General features: G+C 41.6%; 1 protein-coding gene across 1 annotated transcript; it reads left to right on the plus strand.

The window, feature by feature from the left end:
• Nucleotides 1–27,252, plus strand: KDR (kinase insert domain receptor). Its single transcript, XM_042871369.1, has 30 exons — nucleotides 1–115; nucleotides 1,158–1,257; nucleotides 1,679–1,875; nucleotides 2,299–2,423; nucleotides 2,740–2,908; nucleotides 3,917–4,056; nucleotides 4,227–4,395; nucleotides 5,820–5,931; nucleotides 6,026–6,189; nucleotides 6,982–7,138; nucleotides 8,336–8,456; nucleotides 8,999–9,107; nucleotides 9,837–10,181; nucleotides 11,138–11,284; nucleotides 11,443–11,574; nucleotides 12,828–12,934; nucleotides 13,332–13,467; nucleotides 13,730–13,834; nucleotides 14,603–14,716; nucleotides 15,689–15,777; nucleotides 17,318–17,474; nucleotides 18,873–18,973; nucleotides 20,305–20,427; nucleotides 20,558–20,669; nucleotides 21,056–21,155; nucleotides 21,270–21,375; nucleotides 22,341–22,492; nucleotides 24,827–24,923; nucleotides 25,033–25,121; nucleotides 25,911–27,252. The coding sequence occupies exons 1-30, from the start codon at nucleotides 64–66 to the stop codon at nucleotides 26,128–26,130; spliced, it is 4,047 nt and encodes a 1,348-aa protein (XP_042727303.1). The 5' UTR covers nucleotides 1–63; the 3' UTR covers nucleotides 26,131–27,252.
• Nucleotides 27,253–27,579: the final 327 nt, after the last annotated feature.

The following is a 27,579-nucleotide window of genomic DNA, read 5'->3' on the forward strand; positions in this document are numbered from 1 at the left end:
GGAATCCCGCATCCCTGCGTTCGGTACCGTGTGGCGCGGCTCGGCTCGGCTTCGCGCTCCGGGATGGAGCTGGGGTCGCTGCGGGTGCTGACGGTGCTGCTGTGCCTTACTCCCGGTAAGCCGTCGGGAAGCCGTCGGGCAGCCGTCGGGCAGGGCTGTGCTCGGGTCCGGACGCGCCACCGGCGCAGTCCCGGTGAGCGGGTGGCGGTCCCCGGTTTCCTGAGGGCTGTCGGGGCAGGCAGAGCGGCTCGGTGCGGCATCACCTTCTGCTCGCTGGGATCCTGCCGCTTCCCAGAGCTGAGCAGAGCTTAGCTGAAGAAAAGCCGTCATCAGTCAGCCCGTGAGGATGCCGGCGGCTGCAGCACGGGATACCCCGGGGTTCCCCGGGAAATAGCGGGATAAAGGGGGAAAGCTCCACTCCGGTCTTGCTGTCTCGTTACTCGCCCCATCTAACTGCTCTGTGCCGGCCGGGCTGGGTGCTCGCCGTGATGCGGAGCTGCTCGCGGCACGACGGAGTGCTTGGCAGATGGGAAGGTTCTGCCCATGCCCTTCACCTGCCTAAGAGCAGCGCTGGCACCGGCATGTGTCCCTCGGACAGGTGGTCCGGGGCGAGCTGCTAGCAGCGGGTTTGTGTCACACTGCTTGGGAAGAAAGGGGAAAGCAGTATAAAGAAAAGTGATGCTGAGCTCCTGGGATCTGAGATTTGTGCCAAAATGTGTAAAGTAGTTTTTCACATAATTCATTGATCAACACTATCAAAGAGTACGAGTGTATTCAGTTTATTATGAGAGAAGCTTGTAATCCCTTTCCCCAGGGAGTGAGGTCATCAGATGTAGGTTCACTTTATTTCAATGTTCCACATCCTCTTGTTAGACCTTGAAGTTGGCAGCACAAGGAAACAGGAACTCCACCCTGGCCGGCTGAATTGTCGTGCTCTGCAGCCAGCTCCTGACCATCTGCCTGGCTTTCCTGTTATGACAGAGTTTTTGACCTTTCTGTGATGTGTGAAAAGTCATTATTTACCTTTCACTGTTAAGTAGATGATGTGAAGGTGTCTGCTTAAAGCATAGCACGTATTCTTTCCTACAATGCTGTTCTGGTCAAGTAGCATTTCTTTTTGTTATTGTATTTGTCTGAGGGCTGTTTTTTTATATCAGTTTTTGCAGGTTTGTTTATTTCTATGGATCAGCCAACCCTTAGCATCCAAAAAAGTGTTCTCACCATAACCACAAATGACACTCTGAACATTACTTGCAGGTAAGGGCCAATCTGTACATTCATTTTGATAGGGGTGATTTATGCAGTGAGTTTTTGGACAGAGTTTCAGGTAGTTCTGTCTCTCTCCCAGTAGTGCTCATTTCCCCCCTTTCCTTTGCACCCGTCATCTGATTTTTCCCTGGCAAAGTTTTGAAACAATCTCTAAACTTGCAGCAAGGAAAGACTGCTGAAGAAAAGCACATCAGCAGGGCAGCCAAAGCAAAGCAGGCGTAGGATGGCGTGGGAGGGAGCTGGGTGCTCTGTGACAGATTTGGTGCAACTTTGTTCTCAAGTAGCTTCCTTTGGGATATGAGCAACATGTCAATTTATGTGAATTTATCCTGATGCTTCATAAGGAAAGCAGTTCTCTAGGGATCCTGCAGAGATTAACACTTACCCCTTTTGAATGTTTGCCTTCCAGTGGTCAGAGAGCCGTGTTCTGGTCGTGGCCCAATAACCAGAGCAGTGCTGAGAAGCGCCTTGCTGTGACGGGCTGCAATGATGGCCCTTTCTGCAAGACCCTCACCCTCCTCAGAGTCATAGGCAATGACACCGGGGACTACAGGTGCCTTTATGGAGACAGCCAGGCAGCTACAACCATTTATGTCTACGTTCAAGGTAAGTTCTCACGTGGCTTGTTTTATAAGCTCATTTTTTGACTGATTCCAAAAAGGGTGCTGCCATTGGGGGAGCTAGTGTTGCATGTCACTGCTTTCAACTGGTATTTCCTGTAATACTTATGCAAGAAAAGTCACACTGGGGTAAATCAGATTTGTGTCGGCACGCAGACTGTGGTGGCAGGAAGCTGTTCTCCAAAGTGTGTACTGCTGTCGATAAATGTTTTGAGAATAATGATACTGTCAACCTGGGGGGCTGTCAAAACATGTTCTTCCTTTTTAGTCTCATTGCTTAAGTGTTTAACCAAGTAGAAAAGAACAAAACTGACCTGAGAAGAAATAAATAGGGAAAGATAATTTAAAAATGTTTCCTTGGTAATCACACAACTAATTGTATCCACTTACCAACTGAATATTCTTCTAGATTACCGATCTCCATTTGTGACTTCAGTTGGTGATCAGCTTGGCATAGTGTATATCACTAAGAATAAAACTGTGGTAGTACCATGCCTTGGAACTGTGTCAAATCTCAATGTATCTCTGCATGCGGTAAGGAAAAAGCTTGTTATTATTTTGAGAGTTAATTGAAATCACTGTGATGTAAATATTTTGCATGAGGTATAAATGTGTTTCTTGAAAACATCTTTCCCTTGTTGGGAACTTTGCAGCCTGTGGTGAGTGCTGTGACTGTGTGTCACCATGGTCCTGTGCTTCGAAAGTGTGGGGTGATTGCCCACAAAGGGAGAAGTGCCTGAGCTGAGATGCTAAAACTGGCTTCTGGCTGATATGGAAGATGTTGCACTTGAAAATTCAAAGTTGTTTGCTTTTGAAACCTGATGATGCATTTTGTCACTATTTCAAACAGAAATATCCAGAAAAGGTATTTGTTCCTGATGGTAAATCAATTTCGTGGGATAATAAAAAAGGCTTCACTATACCCAGTCATCTAATCAACTACGCAGGCATGGTCTTCTGCGAAGCTAAAATAGATAATGAGAGCTACCAGTCTGTGATATACATAGTTGCAGTTGTAGGTAAGCCCAAGTTTTTTCTGTATAGCTGATGTTATTTTGCTTCTACAGCATGCTGACACAATTATATTTGATTGGGCCATAGGTTACTCAATACTGACGATGTAGCTAATGCAAAATGGATGTTGTGATAAGCATTACTTTTCTGTTAAATACAATGTATAGTGTTCTTTCCAGTTGATCACTGGGTTAAAGGCTTCTATTTTTAGTTTAATATAGATGCCAGGCATTTTTCTTCCCAACAATGCAAGCCTTTCTTCCCCAAATCACTCCCTTCTGTACTTAATTTTCTTATCTAGGATCCAAGTCATTGTTGAAGGGAACTAGAGGCAGGCACCCATCAGCAGCAGATGGAAAGAAATTGCTCTGAGGTGTACTGAGGGAATGGGGGATCGGAAGGTCGTATGAGGAGTTGGGTTGTCTTGTCTCACTTCAGACTGACATCCTCACAAGGGAATTTGTGCTCTCTTGGTCTATGCTGTCAGTTGTTCAGCAAAGTCCAGAAATGCTGTAGCGCTGTGTTGGGCAGCAGGATTTGCCCTTGTGCTGTTACAATGTGATGGCTGCTCATCGAATTTCTTCTCTCCTCATTTGGAGCCGTTCCCTTTCTGTGCTGAGATGCAGGACATATGTGCTCAGATTCAGTGCTGCGTTTGTGGGGGCTGCCTGGCTTCTAGCCACCTGGGGGTGAGTGGACCTCACTTGCCACTCCCTGGAAAAGACCACATAGGTCACCATCTCCTGCCTGCACCCAACACCCGGGAGGATCTGAACAAGCACATACATCCTGTTGTGACACCGTCTTACATGGTTCTCACGTCACATGTGGGAAATGCTTGGGACTAGCAGATCCCCTTCCCTCTAGGCTCCTTTGCACGCTAGTCATCATGCTATGCTGGAGCATTGAGATGCCTCTTTGTAGCAGTGGGTTTGGTGGGAGTTTTCATGAATTCAGCTGGGAAAGTTGGTACCGAGTGCTGTAACCCAATGTGTGCCTTTTTCTTCCTCCAGGTTATCGGATTTATGATCTAACAATGAACCCACACTACCAAGTTGAGCTGGCAGTAGGAGAAAAACTAGTTCTCAATTGTACTGTAAGGACAGAGCTGAACGTGGGAATTGATTTTAAGTGGGACTACCCTTCCATCAAGGTAAAATCACATTAACTGAAAGGTGCAGCAGAATTTAGTTTTGTTACAGTGTTACTCTGCATTTAGGAATGTTCACAAGACAGCTGATAATACAGAAAGAAAATGCTAGTATTTATGGGTGTGAGGAAGAATAAATTCAATTTCCCAAACACTTGTCTCTTCTATTGCAGGAAAAGCGTGCAACCATAAGAGATTTAAAAACCACTGCAGGAGAAATAAAGACGTTTGTAAGCACTCTTACCATTGACAGTGTGAACTTAAGTGACAAAGGTCGATACACGTGTGCAGCATCCAGTGGTCGCATGAACATGAAGAACAGCAGCTACTTCATAATCCATGGTACAGCGTCTTCCACTTCAGTTCTGTTGGTTGTTCTGGCTTTGGGGTGGGTAAATGGGACACAGGAGGCATCATGGTAATGAACTGAATGATGGAAATGAACCAAAGTGCAGCTGCAGCTGCTCTCTTGCACCCATTACCATGTTCTTGAGTAGTTTTGTACCACACGCTTATCTAGTATGTTTTTAAAGAATAATTAATTGTTACTGAAAGCTGTAAAATCCCATAGGAAAATGGATACTTAACTAAGGTAAACCCCTTGTGCTCTTCTGTGTAGGACCTCGAGGTCCTACAAAGCTGGCTTTGCACAGATGACGTTGTGTAAGAGCTACCTGTTCTCATGCCAGGTGAATGTAAGTGAGGTTCTGGTGGCTCTGTAGGACAAGATTCTAGGTCAGCTTAAATGAAGCTAGACAAAGAAAACTTTTGGCTTCCAAGTTACGAGGAACTGAATCAAACTGGTCTGGTCATACAGATACAATGCAAATGAAACAACTTTGACTACCTGTATAGATAAGTATGAGGCCACATTCTTACAGCCTTTTTTTCAAGCCCCTCTTGAGCACAGCCATAGTGACTCCACTGGCTTACTTCTAGAAAAAAAAGAAATTGTCAGCATGAGAATGGCCCTTTTTTATCACTCAGTCAAACAAAGGACTTTGTATCTCAAAGGAGGCTGGTTTTCCTGTATTCTGTTTTCAGAGGCCATACAAATATATAAACATTCAAAATTACTCTGTAGCATAGTGCTTCAAGATACTCTTAACTTTCTCTTAGATTTTTTCTATTTCTCTTGAGGAGCCAAAACCAGATCATTTGTTATTCTGAGCACAGTAGATACCAAACTGATAAAGTCTTAGCCAAGAAGCTTGTTGCTGTTTTAGTTTGAATGCAAATTTAAAGTAGTAAAGCATTTCATAGTATTCTGCAGCTGCAGAGTTTCAAGTAGATAAATTCAGCTTCTTCTCAAGTGTGTAATGACACTGTAGTTTTAAACACTCTTTTTTCCTAGAATGAGTCCGTCAAGCCAGTTTTACACTATATATATAGAAATACTGAGAAGGCTAAAAAGGGGATGCTATGCAGCTGAGCACTGCCCAGAATTGCTCCTTTTGCAACATCACAGTGGCTCAATAGACCACGGGGTCTGAACGTTGGCATGCTGAGGTCCCTTTGGTCTCTGCTTCTCCAAGCTCCCTGGGAGGAAACTGGTCAATTCCTCTGTGCAAGGGAAAGGACTTGTTTTTTGTGCTTCTTCAGAATTTAGAGATTACTGTGCTTTTACAGTGCCTTCCTGTCACCAGCCTCTGGTCATCTGGAGTTAGATGTTAACCCAAGCAGAGACCACTGAACTTTTGCCTCTGCAGAAAAACCTCTGTATTTTTTATCTTTTTTTTTTTTTTTTTTTTTTTTTTTTTTTGCAGAAAGTCCTTTTATTCATCTAGAGAAAATGGAGAATGTGGTTGAGATGAAGTTAGGTGATACAGTCAGTATTCCTGTGAAGTTTAAAGGATATCCTTCTCCTGAGGCAAAATGGTAAGAATCTGGACAAAATGAGTTTGAAAAGCTGAGCTATGGTTGGTTGAGGCAAATCTCTAAAGTATTCAGAGCACTGTGTTTTTTTCTGTAGGTACAAAAATGGAAAAGTCATGAATGCAAATCATACAATTAAGCTTGGCTACACATTAGTAATCACTGAAGCAACTGAGAAGGATGCTGGGAATTACACTGTTGTCCTTACGAACCCTACCAACAAGATGCAGAGGAGGCATACATTCACCCTGCTTGTGAATGGTAAGTGATGTGCAGGGATTCCACCCTGCCATGTGTAGACATCACGTGTTACTGTTGTTCAGATTAATTTCACATCTGAGCTATGAAGCCTTAAACAGGGGTGGGGGCTTAGATCAGAGCACTTTATGCTTAGCTGGGGTGATGCAAGGCTGGGCTGTCTCTCTTGGGCCCTGCCCCAGGATGTTCTGGTAGAGGCTCCTGTTGTTGTGGCGCTACATGGTGGGTGTGTTTTTGTTTTCTGCGTATTATTTCTTTGCCTGTGTGTCCTGTCCTTTTCCTGTCCTCCTTGCTCCCCGGTGCCTCCCCCACTCCGTTCCATCCTGACCCTGGTCTGCCTCGCCCATCCTTCCTCCTCTATGCCAGCTGTCCCTCATCTTCTGCCCTGCCCTGCACAGCCGCCCTCCTCCTCTTCCTCCCCTCTGCTTCCCAGGAAACAGCCTTTCTCCTGTGCTTTGAAAACAGCAGGTCTTGGAAAGGGCAGCGAGGTTAAATTCTGGAGTGTAACAAACATTTAATAGCTGGGGATAGGGGCAAGACCTCAAGGGCTACCTTCTAAACATGAGTGCAGTGAAGGGAGATCTCAATGGAGATAATGAGCATTGCATCTTGAGATCCTGATCCTCAAGGCATTGGGCAGGTTCAACACTTTCCAGTGCATATTGTTCCTTGGAGATGTTCTGCTCTGCACTCAGATGTCCCCAGCTTCTATAGGGACAAAGTGACATGGGGTGTGTGTACAGAGTGCCATTGGGAAGCCTTGAGGGAGGTGTAATATCTTGCTCTCTCCTCCAGTACCCCCCCAGATTGGTGAGAACGCGCTGATGGCCCCTGTTGACTCTTACAAGTATGGCTCAACGCAGGCACTCACCTGCACCATCTATGCCGTCCCACCGCCTGCCGCTGTCCTGTGGTACTGGCAGCTGGAGGAAGAGTGCACCTTCAGCCCCCAGTGAGTAGCAGTGGTGGGGCTGGATGCTCATCGTGGTGTTGCTTTGTGTCTGGGCTTTGAGGTGAGCTCAGCTGAGCTGGGCTGGTGGTTTGAGGCCTCACTATGCTATGCGTGCTGGACAGAGAGTGGTGGACACTGAAGGGTTCCACTCTAGGATTTGGTTTTGCTTCCTCTTAAGTCATGAGAGAGCTTCTGCTGATGGCACCTGTAGGCCTCAAAATGACTTCAGTTGCCAACAAAGAAGATTGTTGTACTCAGTAGGCACTCAGGCTCTGCTGACTCATGGGCAGGGAGTTGAGAGACAAGGGCCACCTGTGGTGAGGAGCTGTCAGTGGTGGCTTGTTACCTTCAAGCCTTCCTCAAGGGCATCTTGACCCATGATGGGTTTCAAATACAGCTATTTTTGTGCCCTCCACCCCTGTCAGCTCTCCCATTGGGCTCAGTCCCAAACACAGGAAACTTGCTGTTTATGCTAATTGCAGACCTTTGTGGTTGTTGTTTTTTTCTCCTTGTGCTCAAGTGCTGAGTGTGACAGTGCACTTTATCTGTGTGAAAGTGTATCTCAAAGGAAGTGCACTGATTGATGTTGGGGAAAGATAGAGAGAGTGCCTGACTGAGATTCACGCAGCTTCCCTTATCTGGGCCTGCCACAAGCCCAGATTTCCTTTAAAAAAAAAAAAAAAGTCAAGGAAAAAAAAAAAGCATTCTTCTTTCCTGTTGTTGTTTTTAAAGTGATTTCCACAAGTTTCTTCCTTTGGTGCCTGGTTGCTTCCTACACAATGGCCACTGTCCTCAAGAAATTCTTGTAGGGAGTTCAGTGATTTCTATGTCTCTCTGTCTTCCTTTGAACTAAATTAACTCGAATCTTGCATTTATGAATGGAGGTTTGTTCCCAGAATAGCCACTTCCCTCCAAGCATCCTGATGGAGCTGACACAGGCAGATTAATTAGGGAATTCACCTTTCAGCTTGGGGGCTTGTTATTTTACAAAGCACAAAGGTTTCAGAAGGTTATGGGGTTCAATTTAATAGAAATATTTCAAGAAACATACTTTTTCCCTCCAAAATGTAGGCTGTAGCCAGTGATCCATGTGGTTTGTTGATTGGCATCTTCATGTTACAGAGAAAACAGAAAAACACACTAGGAAGGGGCTAATGTTTCCTGTGGGCTAATACATCTCTTTTCTTCTTGTTTCAGAAAAGTTCGCCTGGGAGCCAGTCCATATGCATGCAGAAAATGGAAAGTGATCTCAGAGAGAAAGGGTGGGAATCAGGTTGAAATCAAACAGCGAGTTGTTACTATTGCTGGGAAAACAAAGGTGAGCAGATTTTTTTTCTGTTGGTTGGGAATGACTAGCCCTGCTCAGCAGTCCACATATCAGAAGTATATCACTAGAGATGAGAGTCTTAACCTAGTGTTAAACTGGAGGATCTGGTCTCTTGTCATATAAACTCCTATTGAAGCTAATAGGTAGAGATGGACACTTGTGTCTTTAGACAATCTCCCCAAAGTGAATCTTCATTGTGAAGCTTGCTTACATTTCATTACTTCTCTTTTAGGGGTATGAATTAGGTGAGTTAATTTTGTCAGTTAACAAAGAAAAGCTAGGAAAACTGAAGAGCAGAAAAGCAGCGGGTCTGGTATTTATGGGCATGAACACCGTAGCCTGCTTTTTGTTGTTTTCTTTTATCTGATTGTCATGCACTTATGCATGTGAAATCAGTAAGGGACTGAATAGCCACTATGCTGTGGAGGGTGTTTCAGTTTGCATAGCAATTTGCTGAGCTGTTGTGGTGGTCAGACTCATGCAGGAACCTTAACATTGATGTGGTATGAAATTTCTTGTTTGTTCTCTTGTAGACTGTGAGCACCCTTGTGATTCAAGCAGCAAATGTATCTGCTTTGTACAGATGTATGGCTACTAACAGAGCTGGATCAAGTGAAAGAGTTATCTCCTTTCACGTGACCAGTAAGTATACCTTTCTGAGGAGTCATGTTGAATTAATGTTGTTTTGTATTTCTCACTACTTAGATGTGCTTCTGCACTATTATCTGATTCCTGTCTTTCATAAATCCTTTAATCTTACTGAAGGTTTTCCTAAAGCGGTTTTTAAAGTCACCAACTAACTTCAACCAAGACATTAGTTCTGCTGGCGTCAGTGGACTGGGTCCCATGAAAATAATACAAAGTGGGCACTAATATCCAGAGAGTGATTGCTGCTGGCTTTTTGCAGTCTTTTGGAAAAGTTAGAGAGAAATTTGTGTAGTTTCACAAAAGGAGTAATATAATATCATATTACAAAAGCTAAGGCTAAAATTTTCAAAACTGATGGCAAAGAGCTTCTGTCTTTTTGAAAATTTGTTCCCATATTCGTGTGAAATAATATTTAAATCCATATCAAAAAAGAAGCTATAAGATAATGCTAAGAATCATCATTGCTTGCCGGAAGTTTCTGTAGGAAGAGGAATTATATTAATTAGACAAGCCTGTCTTTAATCCATATAAATACATTGCTTTTAATGAGATTGTGCTCCTTACCTAAGTGATTAATTGATTTTTCAGTGATTGTTCATTTATTTAATAATAGACAAGATGAGGATAATGCTATGTTTGTAAAAAGGCTTTTCAGGTTCATTTGACAACAAAATATACAACCCGATAGGAATTTATTTCCTTTTTATTTTTCTTAATGTGCAGGAGGTCTTGAAATTAATCTCCAGCCTCGGAATCAACTGACAGAGAAGGATAACACGTCCTTACAGTGCACAGCTGATAAATTCACATTTGAGAAGCTATCGTGGTACAAACTCAGTGCTCACGCCTCACAGACACCCTTTGGAGGGCTGCCCATGCCCGTTTGCAAGAACCTTGATGCTCTTCAGAAGCTGAATGCAACTATTTCAAATACCAACGGTGAAAATGTCACCTTAGAACTCATCCTCCGTAACATCTCCCTCCAGGATGGAGGCGACTATGTTTGCATTGCTCAGGACAAAAAGGCTAAAACACAGCACTGCCTGGTGAAGCACCTCACTGTTCAAGGTATGGATCTCTTGCTGTGAGCTATGATGAGGGGCTGCAGAAGAAAACAACTCCAAGAGCACAAGGTTTTGGTGTCTGCCTGCCTTGTATATGTGCGTTCAATTTATTAAGTAGATTTAGACTATCTGTTGTAAACAAAGGGCATGTTAGTTGGAGATGCTGACATCTGCTGCATGCAGGTCTGAGTCTTATCCAGATAGAAAGGACTGACCACTTCATCTGTACAAGTGAGGAAAACACTGACTGTAGCACTGAACTCTTGCAAGGTGATAAATTTTGCTTTTGCACAAATGATGACATGTATTTAGATTAATAACTTCTCAGTTTTACTTTTCCCAACACTTTTTTCTCTACAGTTATAAGTGCCTGTGTGTATTTATGGCATTAGTGCTACTGCATTTTGTCACTGAATCTTGGGTCGGAAGTAGCGTCTATAATTTAAAACTGTCATGAAATAACACTGGAATTCAGGTGCAAGCAATAAAAGCTAGTAATCAATTAGCTTTTCACACAAATAATGATGACTTTGTTTCAGGGCCTAGATGTCTGGTCTCATTAAGCAACTGTGGCGTTGATTCAGGAAAATACCTACATATGTTTATTGGCTGTCTTAAATGAATGCCTGATGGACAGACAATGTCAGCATTCTCATAATGAGCCAGACACAGAAGTGGGAGGGAAGCAATTTCTCACCTATCCCTCTTTGCATTGCAGCCCAAGTAGTTACAAATTAAATGATCTAAAGCTGCTAAAATTTTTTTAGATACTATGATCGTTTTGCATCATGTGGAAGCTTAACTATGATTTTAATTTGAACTCTGCAGCTATTGATTTTATTGAAAAAATTGAGACTTCATTTCTAAGTCAAATGTGTAGAGCATCATCAACAGCTGTTTCTGCAAAAATAGATGCTTTTTTAAACTTTCACTGATCTAATCTTGTTTCCATACCAACAGAGCCCATGGCACCCACACTTGTGGGAAATTTGGAAAATCAAACAACAAACATTGGTGAAACCATAGAAGTGTCATGCACAGTAAATGGCATTCCTCCTCCAAACATCACATGGTTTAAAAATAGTGAAATGCTTTTTGAAGATTCAGGTGAGGAACTTTTCTTTTGTTACAGATTTTCTGTCACTCGGGAGCTTTGATTCCTAGGGTTAACTTTTAATTTTCATTTTAGAAAGCTTCATTTTGCGTTGTTATCACAAACCAACATAAAAACAACCAAATTAAGTATGATCTTTTTTTTTTTCTAGGTATTGTTTTGAAAGATGGGAACAAAACACTAACAATACGTAGAGTGAGGAAAGAAGATGGTGGGCTGTACACCTGCCTTGCCTGCAATGTTCTTGGATGCAAAAAAGCAGAGGCTTTTTTTTCAGTGCAAGGTCAGTATCTGTTTATTTTCAGTTTGTGCATGAACTTGTTATGATCACTGAAATAGGAAAAAGGGTGAAGTCTTTGTGCACTCTATTGTGTCTGCTGTCCCATTTCACTGATAGGAACAGGTAGTGTTTTTGGGTTAGGAAACTCCAGGCTTCGTCCACCAAGATCTGAAAGTGTTTGTGAGGCCCATTTCTCATTTGCATCAGTCCTACTGTAGCCCACCAAAATGCAGCTTGCAATAGGAAATAATAAAACCTAACAAGAGGTTAGTCTCCAGTTTGAGTAACTGGAACTATGATGGACTTTGCACCAAGGGTTAGGATTCTGCAAGTAGAAACCTTCAAGTAAAAAACTCATTGTTTTTGATACTGGTATATTTATGAAAAGTAGTTACTGAATAATTCACTGATCTCTGTCTTATAAGTTAGGATGATTGTCTTCCTATTACGTTAAGGTAATTAAAGCACTATTCTGTATTTTCATAGCTCTCGTTAAGATATTAAGATGAATTAAGGGCAATAACATTTATGTGGGATGTTATCTGCAGATGTTAATTTCAGCTGAATTGGTAAATGTAGCTGGGGCATGATTTAAAGGTCTGTAAAAGTTGGAAATCTGCGTATTGCAGTATTGCATACTGTTTCTCTTCAAGTAACGTATGGGATCATGAGGTGAAGTGTGCTACTGTGTAGGAAAATGAGTGTGGTGCAAGGCGTGACACACAAGACCATGATGTGTGGAATGAGTGCTGGAGAAAAGAGAGCTACTGCTGTACATAATCAGATATTCAAGTATTCTTATAAGTCCTCATTTTCATGTGTTGCTGTAGAACCTCATTTTTTATGACCCAGCTGAAGCATGTCTAGAGACAAGAGAGAGAGTGCTCCCTAGGTCATTCTCAGTACTTTATTTACTTTTTCTTAACACATAATTTTTCATTCAGGGTATTCTGAAACAACCATTTATTTTTAAAATATGAAGTTTCGCTTTATATTTGTTGCTAAATATCCAGATTCTGTCCATGGAACAAAGCTGGTGCTAAGAAATCGTGTGGCGTTTAAAACCACACTGAAATAAGCATAATATTCTAACATTAAACCCAAGCTTTTTGTTTCATTTTGCTTTCGTTCCCTTGCTCCATGTTGTGCTTTTAAAATGAACCTTTAGAACAAGAACCTCCATTCTGTGATTTAATGAATGAACAAAACCAATACACTTCCAGCTATCACTCAGATATTCATTTATTTCTTCCCAGGCGCTGAAGAGAAAACAAATCTGGAGCTCATTATTCTTGTTGGCACTGCAGTCATTGCCATGTTCTTCTGGTTGCTTCTTGTAATCATCCTTCGGACCGTTAAGCGGGTAATGAAAAAATTCTTGTACTGTCCTATCAGCACTGGTCTTGCATGACAAATGAAAGCTGACTTGAATCCTTTTGTGTTGTTTCTTTCCATTGTTCTTAAATCAACAGACACATTTTTTTCTCTCCATGCTGTAACATTCTTGCCTGGAACTGAGGGCACAGAAATTTGTTTTTAATTGAACAGGCCTTCATGAGAAAAAAAGTTCTTCAGCTGTTTTTGTTTATTAAAAAAAAAAGTGCAGTAATTAATGATGATCAAACTCCCAATGACATTGTGTAGGGGAATGGTAGCCAGGCATTTCTGGGAAACAGCAGAACGCTTCAGAGGGACAAACTGGTACTTTGCACATCTCCACCAAAAAACCTATGCATTTAACAACTAATGCCATTTTCCAGGCCAATGGAGGTGACATGAAGACTGGGTACTTGTCAATCATCATGGATCCTGATGAAGTCCCCATAGATGAGCACTGCGAGCGGCTTCCATATGATGCCAGCAAGTGGGAGTTTCCCAGAGACCGACTGAAACTAGGTGTGTTTTCCCTGCACTGGCCATTATGTGACCCTGCAGCCAGCCCTGCTCCAGGAATGGCTTCAGGGTGGGTGGTGGGACTGCCCTGATGCACAGCCAGCAGGAGCAGGGAGCACTCCAGAGTCCCATAGGATATAATACAGCCTCTCCCCACTGTCAGTCCTCTGTTAATTTCTCATTTACAAGTTCAGTTTGCCATTTATTCTGTATCTTTTGACCACTGGACCAGGCAAATGAATCAGTCTGTTCTTCTCACTTCAAGGTAAACCTCTTGGGCGTGGAGCTTTTGGCCAAGTCATAGAAGCTGATGCCTTTGGGATTGACAAAACTGCTACCTGCAGAACTGTGGCAGTCAAAATGCTTAAAGGTAAAAAAGATGACTAAGACTTCACCTTGAATGCTGAATATATGGGTATTGCCAATCCTGTAACAGCAGGGATGAAAATGAACCAAAAACAATCAAAGCATTCATATCAATAATGTATTAAAATTTATCTTATCAGTTGGTGTAAAATACCTTTACTTTATCAATAATTGGAGTAATGCAACTGTGGTTTTCTAGCCATTGCTTTTTAGACTTACCCACATTAATATGATAAACTTGCACCAGCAAGCAATTTGACTGGGTGGCTTTCTGCAGACTTCAGACATGTTCCAAAATTGGGAGAAGTTTTGGGAAAGCTGGGACAACAAAATAGGATGCAGGGAATTCAGGGGCTGTATCCCACCCTCTGCTGTGATAGAGGTAGATGGGAAAGCTTACAGGCTTCTGACAGTACAGTGTGAGCAGTTGCACAGTTTCTAGCTCTAGTCAGCTGTATGGGCTGGCTGCTGGGGTCAAATGGCAGAGTACAGGTTGTTCAAAAGCTATGTGGGGAAAAAAAGGTGTTTGACAATATATGTTTGTGTCTCTGGTCGAATATGCTGTCCTTGGCAAATTTTGTTCAAAAGCAAAGCAAAACCAACCTTGTAATGCATATGGCTAGTTTCCATCAGTGTCCTACAGCAGAGCTGATCCAGGATGCCAGCCAACAAGATTTCTCACTAAATGGACTAGAAAAATAATGATGGAGAAGATAGAGGAGAGGACAGCCTTTCTGTTATGCTCCTGACTTGCATTGTTTTACCTCTGCAGAGGGTGCAACCCACAGTGAGCACAGAGCACTTATGTCTGAGCTGAAGATCCTCATTCACATTGGTCATCATCTCAATGTCGTCAATTTACTTGGAGCCTGCACAAAGCCAGGAGGTGAGTAACTTCTCAGTGAGTGGGAAAGTACTAACAAAACCCCTATTTCTGTCATTTCTACTGCCGAGAATGTTGAGTTTCAAAATTAAGGTTTGAAGAAATTACCTTTTTTTTTTTTTTTTAAATTCCTGGTAAATGTAGCAGATCCAGAGACGGGATAAGAGCTCAAAGCCTTCTGTAGTATGTACAGCTCCATCCCTTGTTCATTTTTGCAAAGCCTTCAACACCCCTGTTCTCTCACTTCACTTTTCAGTACCTCATATCCACTTTCACAGTGGATGCTTTGCATATAATGGGCTCTGGATCTAAGTCTAGTAGAAGATTTCACAAGTTGGTCTTATTCTTTCCACTGGCTACAGTGCAACTGCAAGTAATGGCTTCCCTGCTTGGCTTTGGATAGGGAGTGGGTGCATCTGTGTGTGAGTGGGAGCGGAGATTGCATTTTGAAGTCCAGCTCTGGGTGGATGAACCTATTTGACTTTATAATCTAGGACAGATGTTTCATTTAGCAAATTCAGCAGTGAATGCTAATTTGGAAGAAATTCAGTGTGGAGTAGGTCGGTAATAATTTTTCAGGAAAGCTGAACTGTTGACTTACTGTGTGATTAGAATTTAATTTGCAAAGTTCTGTGAAAAAGTGCAGTAGTTGAAGGAAACATAATACATAAATATTTCTTTCTTTGTTTATCAAATAACAAAATTGATATGTGCAATATTTGGAACTTAGGGTGAAAATCTGTCATTGAAATAAATGCTTATATGACCGTAAATTACCACATTTTGATTGTAGATTAAAGCATCTATATTTGAAATTGAGTTTCTGATTTAAGTTGTTAGAACTTAAACTACCTAGACAAAAACTAGATGATCATAAATGCCTCTTCCTACCTAAACCCTGCTATGATTCTGTGATTATATGATTCTATAATATATAATATATAATTCCAAGTAATTGCTTTGTATGTTATGCAGGTCCACTCATGGTGATTGTGGAATACTGCAAGTTTGGAAACCTCTCAGCATATCTACGGAGCAAGAGGGGTGAATTTGTCCCATACAAGGTGCAGTATAATGGTCTATTTGGTGTTTTTTCTCCATACACAATTTTTCTGTTTCTTGGGGAGAATGTCATGGCAGTTCTTGTGGATGCTGGCTATTCAGTGCTTCTCATGGGAATGAGAGATGACAAAGACATCAGAGGTCATCTGGTCTTTCCCCTGGCCCCTGAAATGTTGCTATTTTGTTATTGTTAGCTTGAAATGTGCAAAGGAACTGGGCTTCCAGTATTTCCCTTGGCAGATTGTTCTACACTTGGCTGTATCTGTCAGGAAGTTTTTTTCTGATTATCAGCCTGAATTTTTTCCTTTCTTAGTTAGGCTCCAGACCACCTTAAATAACTGCACTCCCTGCTTAGTATATATATCCATCATATCCATAGATATCTTTTATCGCGTAATCCTTTCCACTTTCCCCTTGCCTCATTGCTGAGCCAGATTACCCGTATTTTGTGCTGTTAATCATGTTGTATAAATGATATATCCCTTGAGTTTTTACTGAGGTTTTCACCTCCCAAATCATTTGGAAAGGAGAACTCTCATCACAACACTTCATATTTGCGTCCTGCTTTAAAGGAGAGGGAGGACGGAGGTTGGCATTTTCAAGGTCATTTCTGGACACCTTTGTAAGGAAGTCTGACGCAGGATCCATCCACTCTGAGGGTCAGATGCCAGCTGAACAGCATGGCTGTAGATGTCCAGTGCTGAAGAGCATGCCTGGGACTCTAAACTTTTTCAACCGCAGCTAAGAGAAAGGCTGCTCAGTACTCTGCAGTGCTGATAGACCTGTTCTTCAGCCTTCTTGCAGCTGCTGTGTTTAGATCAGAGCTCCTTTAATCTGTTTGTCAGTTCTCCAGAGGGTTATTTTTCTTCATCCTTGGAGTCATTGTTTACTATTTCATATTGGCAAAGGCAGCTTGCTGTATCCTTTTGCGAGGTAAAAAAGATAAATATCTAAGGGAACTTGAGGAAAGAGGCAAGGTTTCACAAGAGTGATGACCCTTGCTCACCAAAGTGATGGGGATAGGAATCAGCAACAGGAAAATGCAACACTGCCATGGGAGCAAAGTAACCAGACCAAACCAGACTGAGAAAACGAAACTGTAGTGGAGGAAGACAGCAGGTGTGGATCTTATCCAGGGTAATATGGTGGGTCTGTGGAAGAAGGTAATAAATCAGATTTTGAGGGCAGCTAGGGTTTTGGCATGGGTGTAGAAGCTTAGTCAAAGGGCCTTTGCAGCAACAGAAATTAATGCAATAGAGATGCTCAACAGTTTGTGAGGAGATTCAGCAGCACATTTGCTTTGTGATTTGTGAGGACCAAGGACTTGGTAGGAGGCTGTGAAAACCAGATTCCTGAGACCTGTCAGAGCAGGTTTTTTCTAAACAGTGTAGACGTGGCAGTGAGGGGCAGCTGGGAGGCCATGGGAGCAGGCCACTGTGGTGCTGTGAGGGTTTACTCATGATGTGCACTATAGAGAACTTTGTTGCCTGTCCTGGTGAAGTTTCTGTTTCTGATTTCTCACTCTTTCTCTGTCCTTTCTAGACTAAAAGTGCCAGGTTTCGGCAAGGTAAGGAGAACTACATTGGAGACATCTCCACGGACCTGAAGCAACGGTTGGACAGCATCACGAGCAGCCAGAGCTCCGCAAGCTCCGGGTTTGTGGAAGAGCGGTCCCTGAGCGATGTGGAAGAGGAGGATGGTAGGATATGTCTTCTTCTAGTTTTGGAACAGCTCTCATTGGTAGAGGCTGATAAGGGGTATCAGGGACGGGGTGTTTTCCAAAAATCCCTCAAAGCTGTGTGCAAAATATTTCTTGAATGACCAAAGTTGTTGAGCTGTGGATCATTGTAGTTCAACATCTCAGACCCCTCAGCCCATTCCCATTCCAGGATAGAAAAGAAGCATTTTTACTGCACTGCGTTCTGAACATCTGCCTGTTTAGTATCCCAGTGTCTTCAGAAAAAATCAAGGGACACAACCTCCAAAGGCAGCATAGAGAGGATGCGCCTGAAAACTAAATGAATTTCCTCAATGTTTACCCTGAAGTTAAATACCATGAAAAACCATCTGCTTTGGTGCTTATTCACAGAGAAGTTGGTTTGCCTTCCCTATGTGCAGGTGGTCCACCAGGAACAGGAAACCTAAATTTTCCGCTCATTCAAAGCCTCCCTTGGTTATACATACTCTCTGCAACAGCTTCACATTTACCATGTTCTCCTTTGGCAGCAATAGTACAGAACACTCAGTGCTGCCCAAATGTTTCAGAGAGCACTGACTTCAGCAAGTAGTGGGATCAGACCGCTCAGAAGGGAAGCCATAGCTCAACTGTTTGTGTCTCAACTGATACTGAAAATCATGTAATGCAAAGTCTGCACTTCATTATGCATTTCTGCACCATTTTGGACCTTTTCAGACATCTCTGGAGTGAACACTAACTTTATGAGCTGAAGTGTTGTAGAAGTGTCTAGGCCTAAAGAAGGCCTTGAGATGAGGGTTTTAGCCAGCAAGTTGTAGTTTGTGGCAGGTTTCTTCTAAAAATTTAGAGCTCTGCAAGGAACTTGAAATATTTCTATCAGCAGGAGCTAAGTGCTGAGGTATCTTCGTTAGATACTTAAGTATGTTATTTCTCAGGGTCACTAGAAATGAGGTTAGGTTTCTTCTACCTGAAATTAGCAGTGCTTTTTGCCAAACTTGAGTCTTTCCCCCTGTGGAATATTACTCCCCCATAAGGACTAGGTGGGGCTTCTCATCGGTTTCCAAAGTCATCCGCTGAAACCATAGCAGGCCTTTCCTGTCCTAGGAGTTAGTGAGCTAGAATTTTTGGTAGTGTTTCTTTTGTGATTTTTTCACAAATCTTTCTACTGGTGAGAACTCTGCAAGTAAGCAAGGAAGTCCGGGGTAAAACTCATCATCTAAAAGTTAAATTTGCACAGGTCTGGTTTGGTTTCTAGTGTTGATTATACAGCCGAAAAAGAAGGGCTTGATTTGCTCTTTCAGTTTACAGTGACATGAAATTAAGATGAACATTTACCTATGAAGCAGTCATGGGTAAATTAGTGACAAAGGGCATGCTTGACTGTTGTCTGATTCTTTGCAGCTGGTTCTGAAGACCTTTGCAAGAACCCTTTGACCATGGAGGACCTCATCTGTTATAGCTTCCAGGTGGCGAGAGGAATGGAGTTCTTGGCTTCACGCAAAGTAAGGAACTTCTCAGGAAGAATGGCATGTTATTTATTTGACTGTAGGAAATAGTGCTGTAGGTCTGTAGAAGGAAACAGTGTGTTCATCTTTGGACTGGCAGTCATCCACAACATTTTCTTTTTGCCCTAAGAGATATCCAAATCATAAATATTACAAAGTGAAACAGCCCATATGTTTATTGACACAAATGTTAGTGACCTGTGTAAGGTTTGTGGGTCACTGAGTCATAGAAGAATGATTAAGTAGTTGGTGGAAGGAAACTGGCATATGAGGATGACTGAAGGAATTAAAGACAAATCCCTGGAAAACGGCTCTAAGCTAGAGTAAAGATCTTGCTCTGAGGAAGTTGCCTGTGATTTGTGCATTAGGATTGGAAGGACAGTGCCAGGAGAGAGGATGCTCATCTATGAAAATTTGTGGATGTCTCTTTGATGAGTCTCTTAGCAAACAATACCCTGGGGACTAATAGCACCTCAATTGCACTTTAGCCTTATATAAGTCCATCTCTTTGATTTGATCCTAAATATATGTAGTGCATGTTTCAAAGGATAAAAATGCCAGTAAGAGTGAGGAATTGATTTCAGTGTTATAGAAACAAAGTTACTTAGAAATGAGGAAAGGAAATAGAAGAAGGGAATGTAACACTGCTCTAGGTGTGCAATGCAGACATCAGAGCCTTTTCTACAAAAAGGTTTTTATATACTTTTATACATCCTGGTTGGTACGTATATGTAAAATGATGCCTTTCCTCAATCTGTATTTCTAGTCCATTCTAAAAGCAAATCTGCAGTCACTTGCAGAACATAGCTTTTTTTGTTTTTAGCTATCGAGGCTTGAATTTTAAAGTCTTGGTTCTTGGTTAAGTTCTCATTCTGCATAGGTAAAAGCACAGACTTTTCTTTCTCCAAGCATGTTAGTTTGTGTTGGAATCAAATTGGCATTTTAGAATAGTGTGTTTTTCAGAGAGAGAATGGAATATAGAGATTTTAGTGAACTTCAGAAAATCTAAAGATAATCAGATCTGAACCTGCTTTGTGTCAGCTTCTTGGGATAAATAATTAGATAACTTCAAAGGACCTCTTTGCGTAGTGGATAAACAGATGTATGTTTGGACTTGGAAACACAAGTATTCCTGAGCCAAATCAGTTGTGACCATCAAAAAAGCACTTTAAATCAGTAACTGTTAATGCTGAGGTTTCTTTTTCTTGAGAGGTTTTAAGAATTATCTGCCCTTTGAGGGTAGGAGAGCACATATGTGAAAGAGATCAGCCCCACGGTCAGAGCAGTGACAACAGGCAGCGCTTGAAGTTGTTTACTTCTCTTTGCAGTGCATCCACAGGGACCTGGCTGCTCGTAATATCCTCTTGTCAGACAATAACGTGGTCAAAATCTGTGATTTTGGCTTGGCTCGAGACATCTACAAAGACCCAGATTACGTCAGAAAAGGAGATGTAAGTTTCAGACTCTCTATTTGAGAGAGAGTTAATGTGAAGTCAGAACTCAAACCCTTAAATAGGTGTTTAGAAAATCAGTTTTTAATGAGCAGTGATGTATATATGTTTTTAAATTAAATGTTTTCAGGCTAGGCTACCACTAAAATGGATGGCACCAGAAACCATTTTTGACAGAGTATATACCATTCAGAGCGATGTATGGTCATTTGGAGTTCTGCTGTGGGAAATATTTTCATTAGGTGAGTCACTTTAATTTCACTGACCATCTTAAAATCTACACAACAGTTTGTTGAAGAAAATAGTCAAAATGTTCTTGGATTCCCTTCAGTATTTTTTACTTTTTGAAGATTTCCTGTTTATTTTCTCCTTCAAAGTGAAATGCTCAAATTTCTTTAAAATGCAAATGTTAACATGGACTTAAATGCATCTTCTTGCGATTTCAGTATGTGATTATGTGCCTCATTTACTCATTCACTTGCTTCTGCCATTGTAAATATAATTTGTTTGCACATCCAAATGTACTGAACTACCTTATTAACTCAGGCCACAATGAATTATATATTAGAAAATTAATTCCAGAAATTAAGAATCTAATGCATTAAAATTACCATTGCTCTCATTTTAGGTGCATCACCATACCCTGGAGTGAAAATTGATGAGGAATTTTGCAGAAGACTGAAGGAAGGAACAAGAATGAGAGCACCAGACTATACAACACCTGAAATGTAAGAAACCATAATTTCAGCTGCCAGAGTTATCCCACAGTAATAGCTGGTGTTTAAGAAAGTAGTAGGTTCTGTTTTCTTTATGCTGGTATTTCACTGGGCTTGTCCTTCTAGGTACCAAACTATGTTGGATTGCTGGCACGGAGATCCTAAGCAGAGACCAACTTTTTCAGAGCTGGTGGAGCACTTGGGGAATTTACTGCAAGCCAACGTCCGTCAGGTATGTGAAATTTTCTGAACTTACTAAAATTACTAAAACTACCAACCAAACTCCATCTGTCTCACTAGCTACCATAAAATGCCACCGATGAGTACTAGAGCTGTGGGAGAACCCATTCTTCCACTTCTCCTAGCCAGCAGCTGGAACAACTGGCAGAGAAGAATGATTGGGTAGAGGGAAAAGATCACTGAAATTTGTCAAGATGACTGAAATGCACATTGCCTGGCCAGCATGGGTTTCTCATGTTGCCACTGGTATTGCTACTTTGCTGTTGTGTATGTGTCATGTAATAATTCAAAAGAAATGAATGAAAAAAAAAATTAGGAAAGAGTTGTAATCTATTAAAGGACTTCTTACGGGACTATAAATGGATATACAGTACCAAAGAATGCATAGTCTCATTTTCTCTTCACAGTTAAGAGCGGAAATTTAAGCAAATAGAAGAGAATTTAAAAAATGTTAGCCTACTTATTCATATCAATTGAGATGCTGAATATGTACATATATAGAAAAGTTACTGTTTTTGCAATCTGTATTTCATTCCTTTTTTATTTACTTCTTATGCGTAATTTAGTCCTTATATGCTACAGTCCAATCTCATCTTCAATTTAAGGTTGGTTTTTTTTTCAGATTCATGCACTTCATGTTATTGGGATTCAAAAATTACTAAAAATTATGTTTTTTATTTCAAAGATATCAAGAAAAAATTCTATTTACACATGTTTTGTAGTACATCATATAAACTTCTCATTTTTTTAATAAGAAACAACTTGGCAGTAGATCTTTACATTTTCTTTTTTTTTTTTTTTAGTGTATCTGCTCCTACAGAGGCAATATAATTCTCACAATTCAATAAAACAGCCAACATATCTCTCCTGGTCTGATGCATTCTCCATGTATGTATGTGAAACTGTGTTTCTCTGTAGCACTTTTCATTTTTGTATTTTTTTCGCTGCATTCTACAGGATGGTAAAGACTACGTTGTCCTTCCTTTGTCAGTATCGCTGAATATGGAAGAGGATTCGGGCCTCTCTCTCCCAACTTCACCTGCTTCCTGTAAGGAGGAAGAGGAAGTCTGTGATCCTAAATTCCACTATGACAACACTGCAGGAATTAGGTATTTTATATGATCGACATCCTACTGGGCCTCGGGGCAGTTTTTGTTCATGCTGGGGGCAGGGAAAATGAAAGGAAGAGACTTCAGCTGCTCTGGTCCATATTTAACCTCCTCCATAGGGATATAAATGAATCTGTAGAGTTTCAGTAGGCCAAACCTGTTTCTTACTTCCCCCAAATGCTAATGATAGATCTTTAGATTTCATTCTCATTCAAAAAAAAAAAAAAAAAAAAAAAAGCAAGAGTATCGAAGAGCATTGTTAGTTTTTAAGAAATAGAACAAAGTTGTACTGACCCAAATCAGGTGTGCTCAAGCTCTGGTATTGCAGCACCCTCAAATATGAACAGTAATAGATCTACTATTAAGACTTGTTGGACTGGATGATCTTTTTCAACCTTGGCTGGAATCCTGCCTGGCCTGAATCCTCCTGAATTGGAATGTTGGTAAATAGCTCATGAACTGATAGCTAAGGGGAACGTGAGGCAAACAGTATTGTCACTGGGATAATTGTCACTGCTTACGTCTGTTGTGCTGCAGGAGCATCCACAGTAGACCTGTAGAGATAGTTGTTGGATGTCATAGCAGGGGTTAGTCCCCCAGTAATGAATTTATAGTAATTATAAAAGCACTTAAGTGGGGGCTTATGCTGGATCTTGTGAGAGCTTTGGGAATGGGGCCTTTGTGGAGGTTTCATTCCATAGTATGTAAGGGAGAATGTCATTTTCTCATCAAATGCTGCTTAAGAGCAAATGGAGCAGCTTAGATTCTGAATGTCCTGGGGCACTTGCTGCAGTGTAGGAAGAAAGAGGGCAGGACATGGATCCAACCATCAGTGGAGAGAAGGACTCTGCTGGCAGGTTTCATGTGGTTTCCTCAAGGTGCTGTCTGAGCCCCTCTTCCTCACTGTGTTACCCTCATCAAAGACAGACAGGGTTCCCAGTAATCTGGGGTACTGCAGAATCACATTTCTGTGTGGTCCTGGAAAAAACTAGGTAGTCACAATGCATTTCATACTTCAGCTGAACTGAGGGTCCTAGAGCTGAACCCTAAGTCCTATGTTTAAATAGTGTTGCACTCCAAAATACAAACTTTTAAAATACCTGAATTGTGATTTAACACTGAAAATGTTACACTTATTTTCCACTTCTGACACTTCTTACATGGCTGTTCCTGGTGCCTACTTCTTGTTATGAACAGATGTAAAATCTCTCCATCAAACTTTTGAAGAGACTTATCATCTCTTTTTCTACAGTGTGACACAATTAATGAGAAAGCACTTGTGGAAACTGTGCTAGGAGAAGCAAAATGAGGAACATAAGACTTGTATTGAGTCTTTGTTCTTCTGTTATCTGAAAAAGAATTTTGTAGACGTGGCTGTTACTGTTCACATAGAAGAGAAGATTGATCTGTTCAATAATGTCTCTTTCACTCTCCAAAAAATAGTAGCTTTGAGGAGCAAACTTTGAATCAAAGCTGGAGTAGGAGAGGCAAGCATAGGGAGAACAGAGAATATTGAAGAATACTTGAAGCAAATTAAAATCGATAGGAGACTAGCAGGAGTTGGCATAACTAAAGTCAAAGCTGGGAAATGGGATGAGTATTGCTTCCACCTTTGCAAGGTATATGCAGATTTCTATTCTAAATCCATAGTGCCCAGAGTGTGTTTTTCTCCATAAGCTGTTAGGAACATAAATTGGAGCTATTTAACTGAGACAGCATTCATTTTATTCCAGGTTCACTTAGAGAGAAGGCTGTTGTGTTTGCTTTATTAGTACCTCCATGAAACTCCAGTTTTTCTGTTTGTTATTTTTTGGTCCGTATTTTTTATGGACGTCATCCTGACCAGAGGGCTTCTTTTGGAGAAGAGCCTTCAGGAGAGATGCAGCCCTGCCTTAGCCGATCCCCATGGTTTAAGGGCGTCAGTCTGCTGAGTCTGCTGTTGTTGTCCTGAGTCCAGGCAGGGGTCCCAGTAGTTCAACCCAAAGAAAGAGACACATGTCTTTGTTCCAGGCTCCTCTGTTTATTATACTTCTGAGCAAAGCTTGCAGGAAGTGAAGCCCTCCAGCGTAACTGAGGAAAGGAGCTGTTTTCTCAAATCTGTTTCTTAGAATTTGTTCAGAGATCAAGGTTGTCAGGAGCAGAAGGTCAGAAACTTGTCACTTGTTAGGCAGTTTGTCCTTTTCAATAAATGGATATTTTGAGGTTTGCAAAACATGTTTTGACAAAAGGATTAATTTCTCTGTAGAGAGATAAAAGGATTCTGATATCACTGTGCTGTTTTCAGCCAAGTTGTGGATAGTGGACACAAAGTGATTGTTTTTGTTTTCTTTTCAGTCAGTACCGACAAGGTAGCAAAAGAAAAAGCCGACCTGTGAGTGTGAAAACTTTTGAAGATATCCCATTGGTAACCACTGTAAAAGTTGTTCAGGAGGTGAGACTGTCTGCTCTTTGCATGTCTTTTCCTTTTATTGAGAAGTGTGTTTATTTTTTAAATTTTTTTAAACCCCTTTCCATTTAATGCATTTTCACCATTTTTACAGGAAAACCAGACAGACAGTGGGATGGTTCTTGCATCTGAAGAGCTGAAGACACTGGAAGAGCAAGATAAACAAGTCAAAATACCCTTCAGGTAAGGTTCAGGTTGCAAATAGGATTGAATAAGAAATTTTTCTTGCGGTAATTCAGAGCACTGATAGGTTTGTAGATTTTATTAAAATACAAAATTTTTCTTACTGTTTTTTTTTAAAACCACACAAATAAAAGTTGTTTATTCTATGTCTGGTCATCTGCATTTGGTACCAAGAGAGGGAAGATAGCACAACATAGAAGGGACTTGTATTTACCAGCTGCAAAAGCATCAACCACCCCTTGAAGGAACTGAGCCAGTACACACAACTGGGATGACAAAGAGCTCTTATTTTTGTTATTCTTTCTTTCTTTCTTCTGAAACCAGCTCTCAAGTTTGCAGGATGTACCTGGGTGTATTTTCAGAGCATTGTACAGGGATTCGATTGTGCAGTTCACAGGAAATACAGTGGCATTCATCTGACTTATGCTTTCTGAGAGCTTCTCAGAGGAATTATTTTGTATAAACAAAGGTGTATAGCAGTTACAAGTGCACTGTGGCTGTATTGTACAAAACATATCAAAGTTTTGTCTCATCTACAGTTGCAATCCAACTCCCTACTATCATAAAATTAAATATTTTCCATTCATTAGGGTTAGTTAGGACATATAAAAAGATCTCTCCTTATAATCAAACACACATTTAAAAGGGCTTAAAGCCAGTTTTGTTGAATTGACTGTTTTGCTTTTATTGTTGCTGTGATGTGAAGCAGTTGCCCACAGGAGTCACCCACTTGTCCTCCGGAAGACAAATCTGTTTCTCTCTGACTTGACCTATCTGGTATTTTTGCAGCACACTAGCCCCCAGCAAGAGCAATGAGTCCGTCATGTCCGAGGCATCCAACCAGACAAGTGGCTACCAGTCGGGGTACCACTCAGACGACATGGACACCATGGTCTGTTCCAGTGAGGACACTGAACTTTTGTGTGCCCAGGAGGCCTCCCCCGTGTTGCCTCGTGCGCATGGCCTGGCATATGACAGCCCTGCACCTATGGCGTCCCCACCACTCTAAGCCAAAACCGGTGGCTCCAGATCCCCTGGGATGTGCCTTCCTTGCCTTGGCTGGTGGTATTCACATTTGGTGTGTACAGAGACTGCGGCTGTGGGCCTAGGGAAAGACATTTATTTTTTCAGGAAGAGGATACAGAAGCATCTTGCAGCCCAAAGGCAGTGCCAAGCTGTGGGGTGCTATCCTCCAGAGACACTTGTGGCTGAGGACACGAAGCTGTGGTTGTGGTGTGTGAGTGCAGTGCCAACTCTATGGCAGAAGCAGCGTGATGGCTTTTAGGACCTTGGTGACAGGCTGAGCCCAACACGGACAGTGGCATGGTGTTCAGCTCAACTGTTTGTAATTGTACGAAATAAAGACACAGCCCTGCTCTCTTGTTTTTCCCGGCTGGACTCCAGGAAGGAAACAGCACAGCGCTGGCTTCTTGTTTCTCAGAGTTATCCCGTGCCTGCACCTCCGCAAACAAAAAAGGGAACCTCCAGCTCAAGGCTGTGACACTCACCAATAGCCTAAGGCTAAACATAGGCTGGGCTAAATATAGGTGGGGGAGGTGATCTCTATCCTTTGTGGAGAAAGATGTTGCTGTACTAAACCTCGTGATCTCCATTTCCTTGGTGAAGATGTACCTGTTGAGATTAATGAGGAGGAGCAGTGTGATGATGGAACACGGGTGCATGGGGCACATCTACCACGGTGATGTCTCTGCCCACACCCTCCCCAGCACCCTCAGCCCTTGCCAGGCACCTGATCACCTGTGAGCTAGTCAGGAGTGCTGCAGAAAATTCCCCTCTAAACTGTCCCTGGGGCAGAGGTAGAGAGGGAGGGTTAATTTACATTGGGACCATAGACAGCCCTGTGGTCTTGATGGGTTATCCAAAAGGCACTCTGCCTTCTCTTCTCATCCCTCTTCCCCAGGTGTAAGTCACATCTGTCATTGACAAACTAAAAGTTTGTTTACACCAGCAGAGATTGTGATTTATGTAGTCTTGGGAATTTGTGACTGGTTTCATGGCAGCTCCAATCTTCTCCAAATGGTGAGATTGTAGATGTTGGACAACTTCTTACTGTGCTCTTGTAGTCCCAGAGCTCTACTGATAGACACAATGCAGACTTTTAAAATGTAAAGCTATTTCTACTGAGTTCTTTTTTGTATTTTTATACTGTTGGGTTGTTTTGTTTGTTTGTTCTTACTATTAAGTCAGATGCTGGGAACCATGAATATAAGGCATATACAGTATTTATAGCCTCCTTATGTAGAAATAAATGTAATATATTAAAATATAAATATATATATTATATAATGGATATTGTACTATTCACATTTTATATCAGTGTTCTGTAGCCTTATGAGGGTCACAACATTTTTAATAGATAAAACTTTTCATTTTATTATAAGAGACTGGAAACTTAGAGGGGAGGGATAAGGTAAATCTTTCCTGTATTTACTTATAT

Source organism: Lagopus leucura, unplaced genomic scaffold (genome assembly GCF_019238085.1).
Source record: "Lagopus leucura isolate 7727_CA_CO unplaced genomic scaffold, USGS_WTPT01 Super-Scaffold_100004, whole genome shotgun sequence".
Lineage (NCBI taxonomy): Eukaryota > Metazoa > Chordata > Aves > Galliformes > Phasianidae > Lagopus > Lagopus leucura.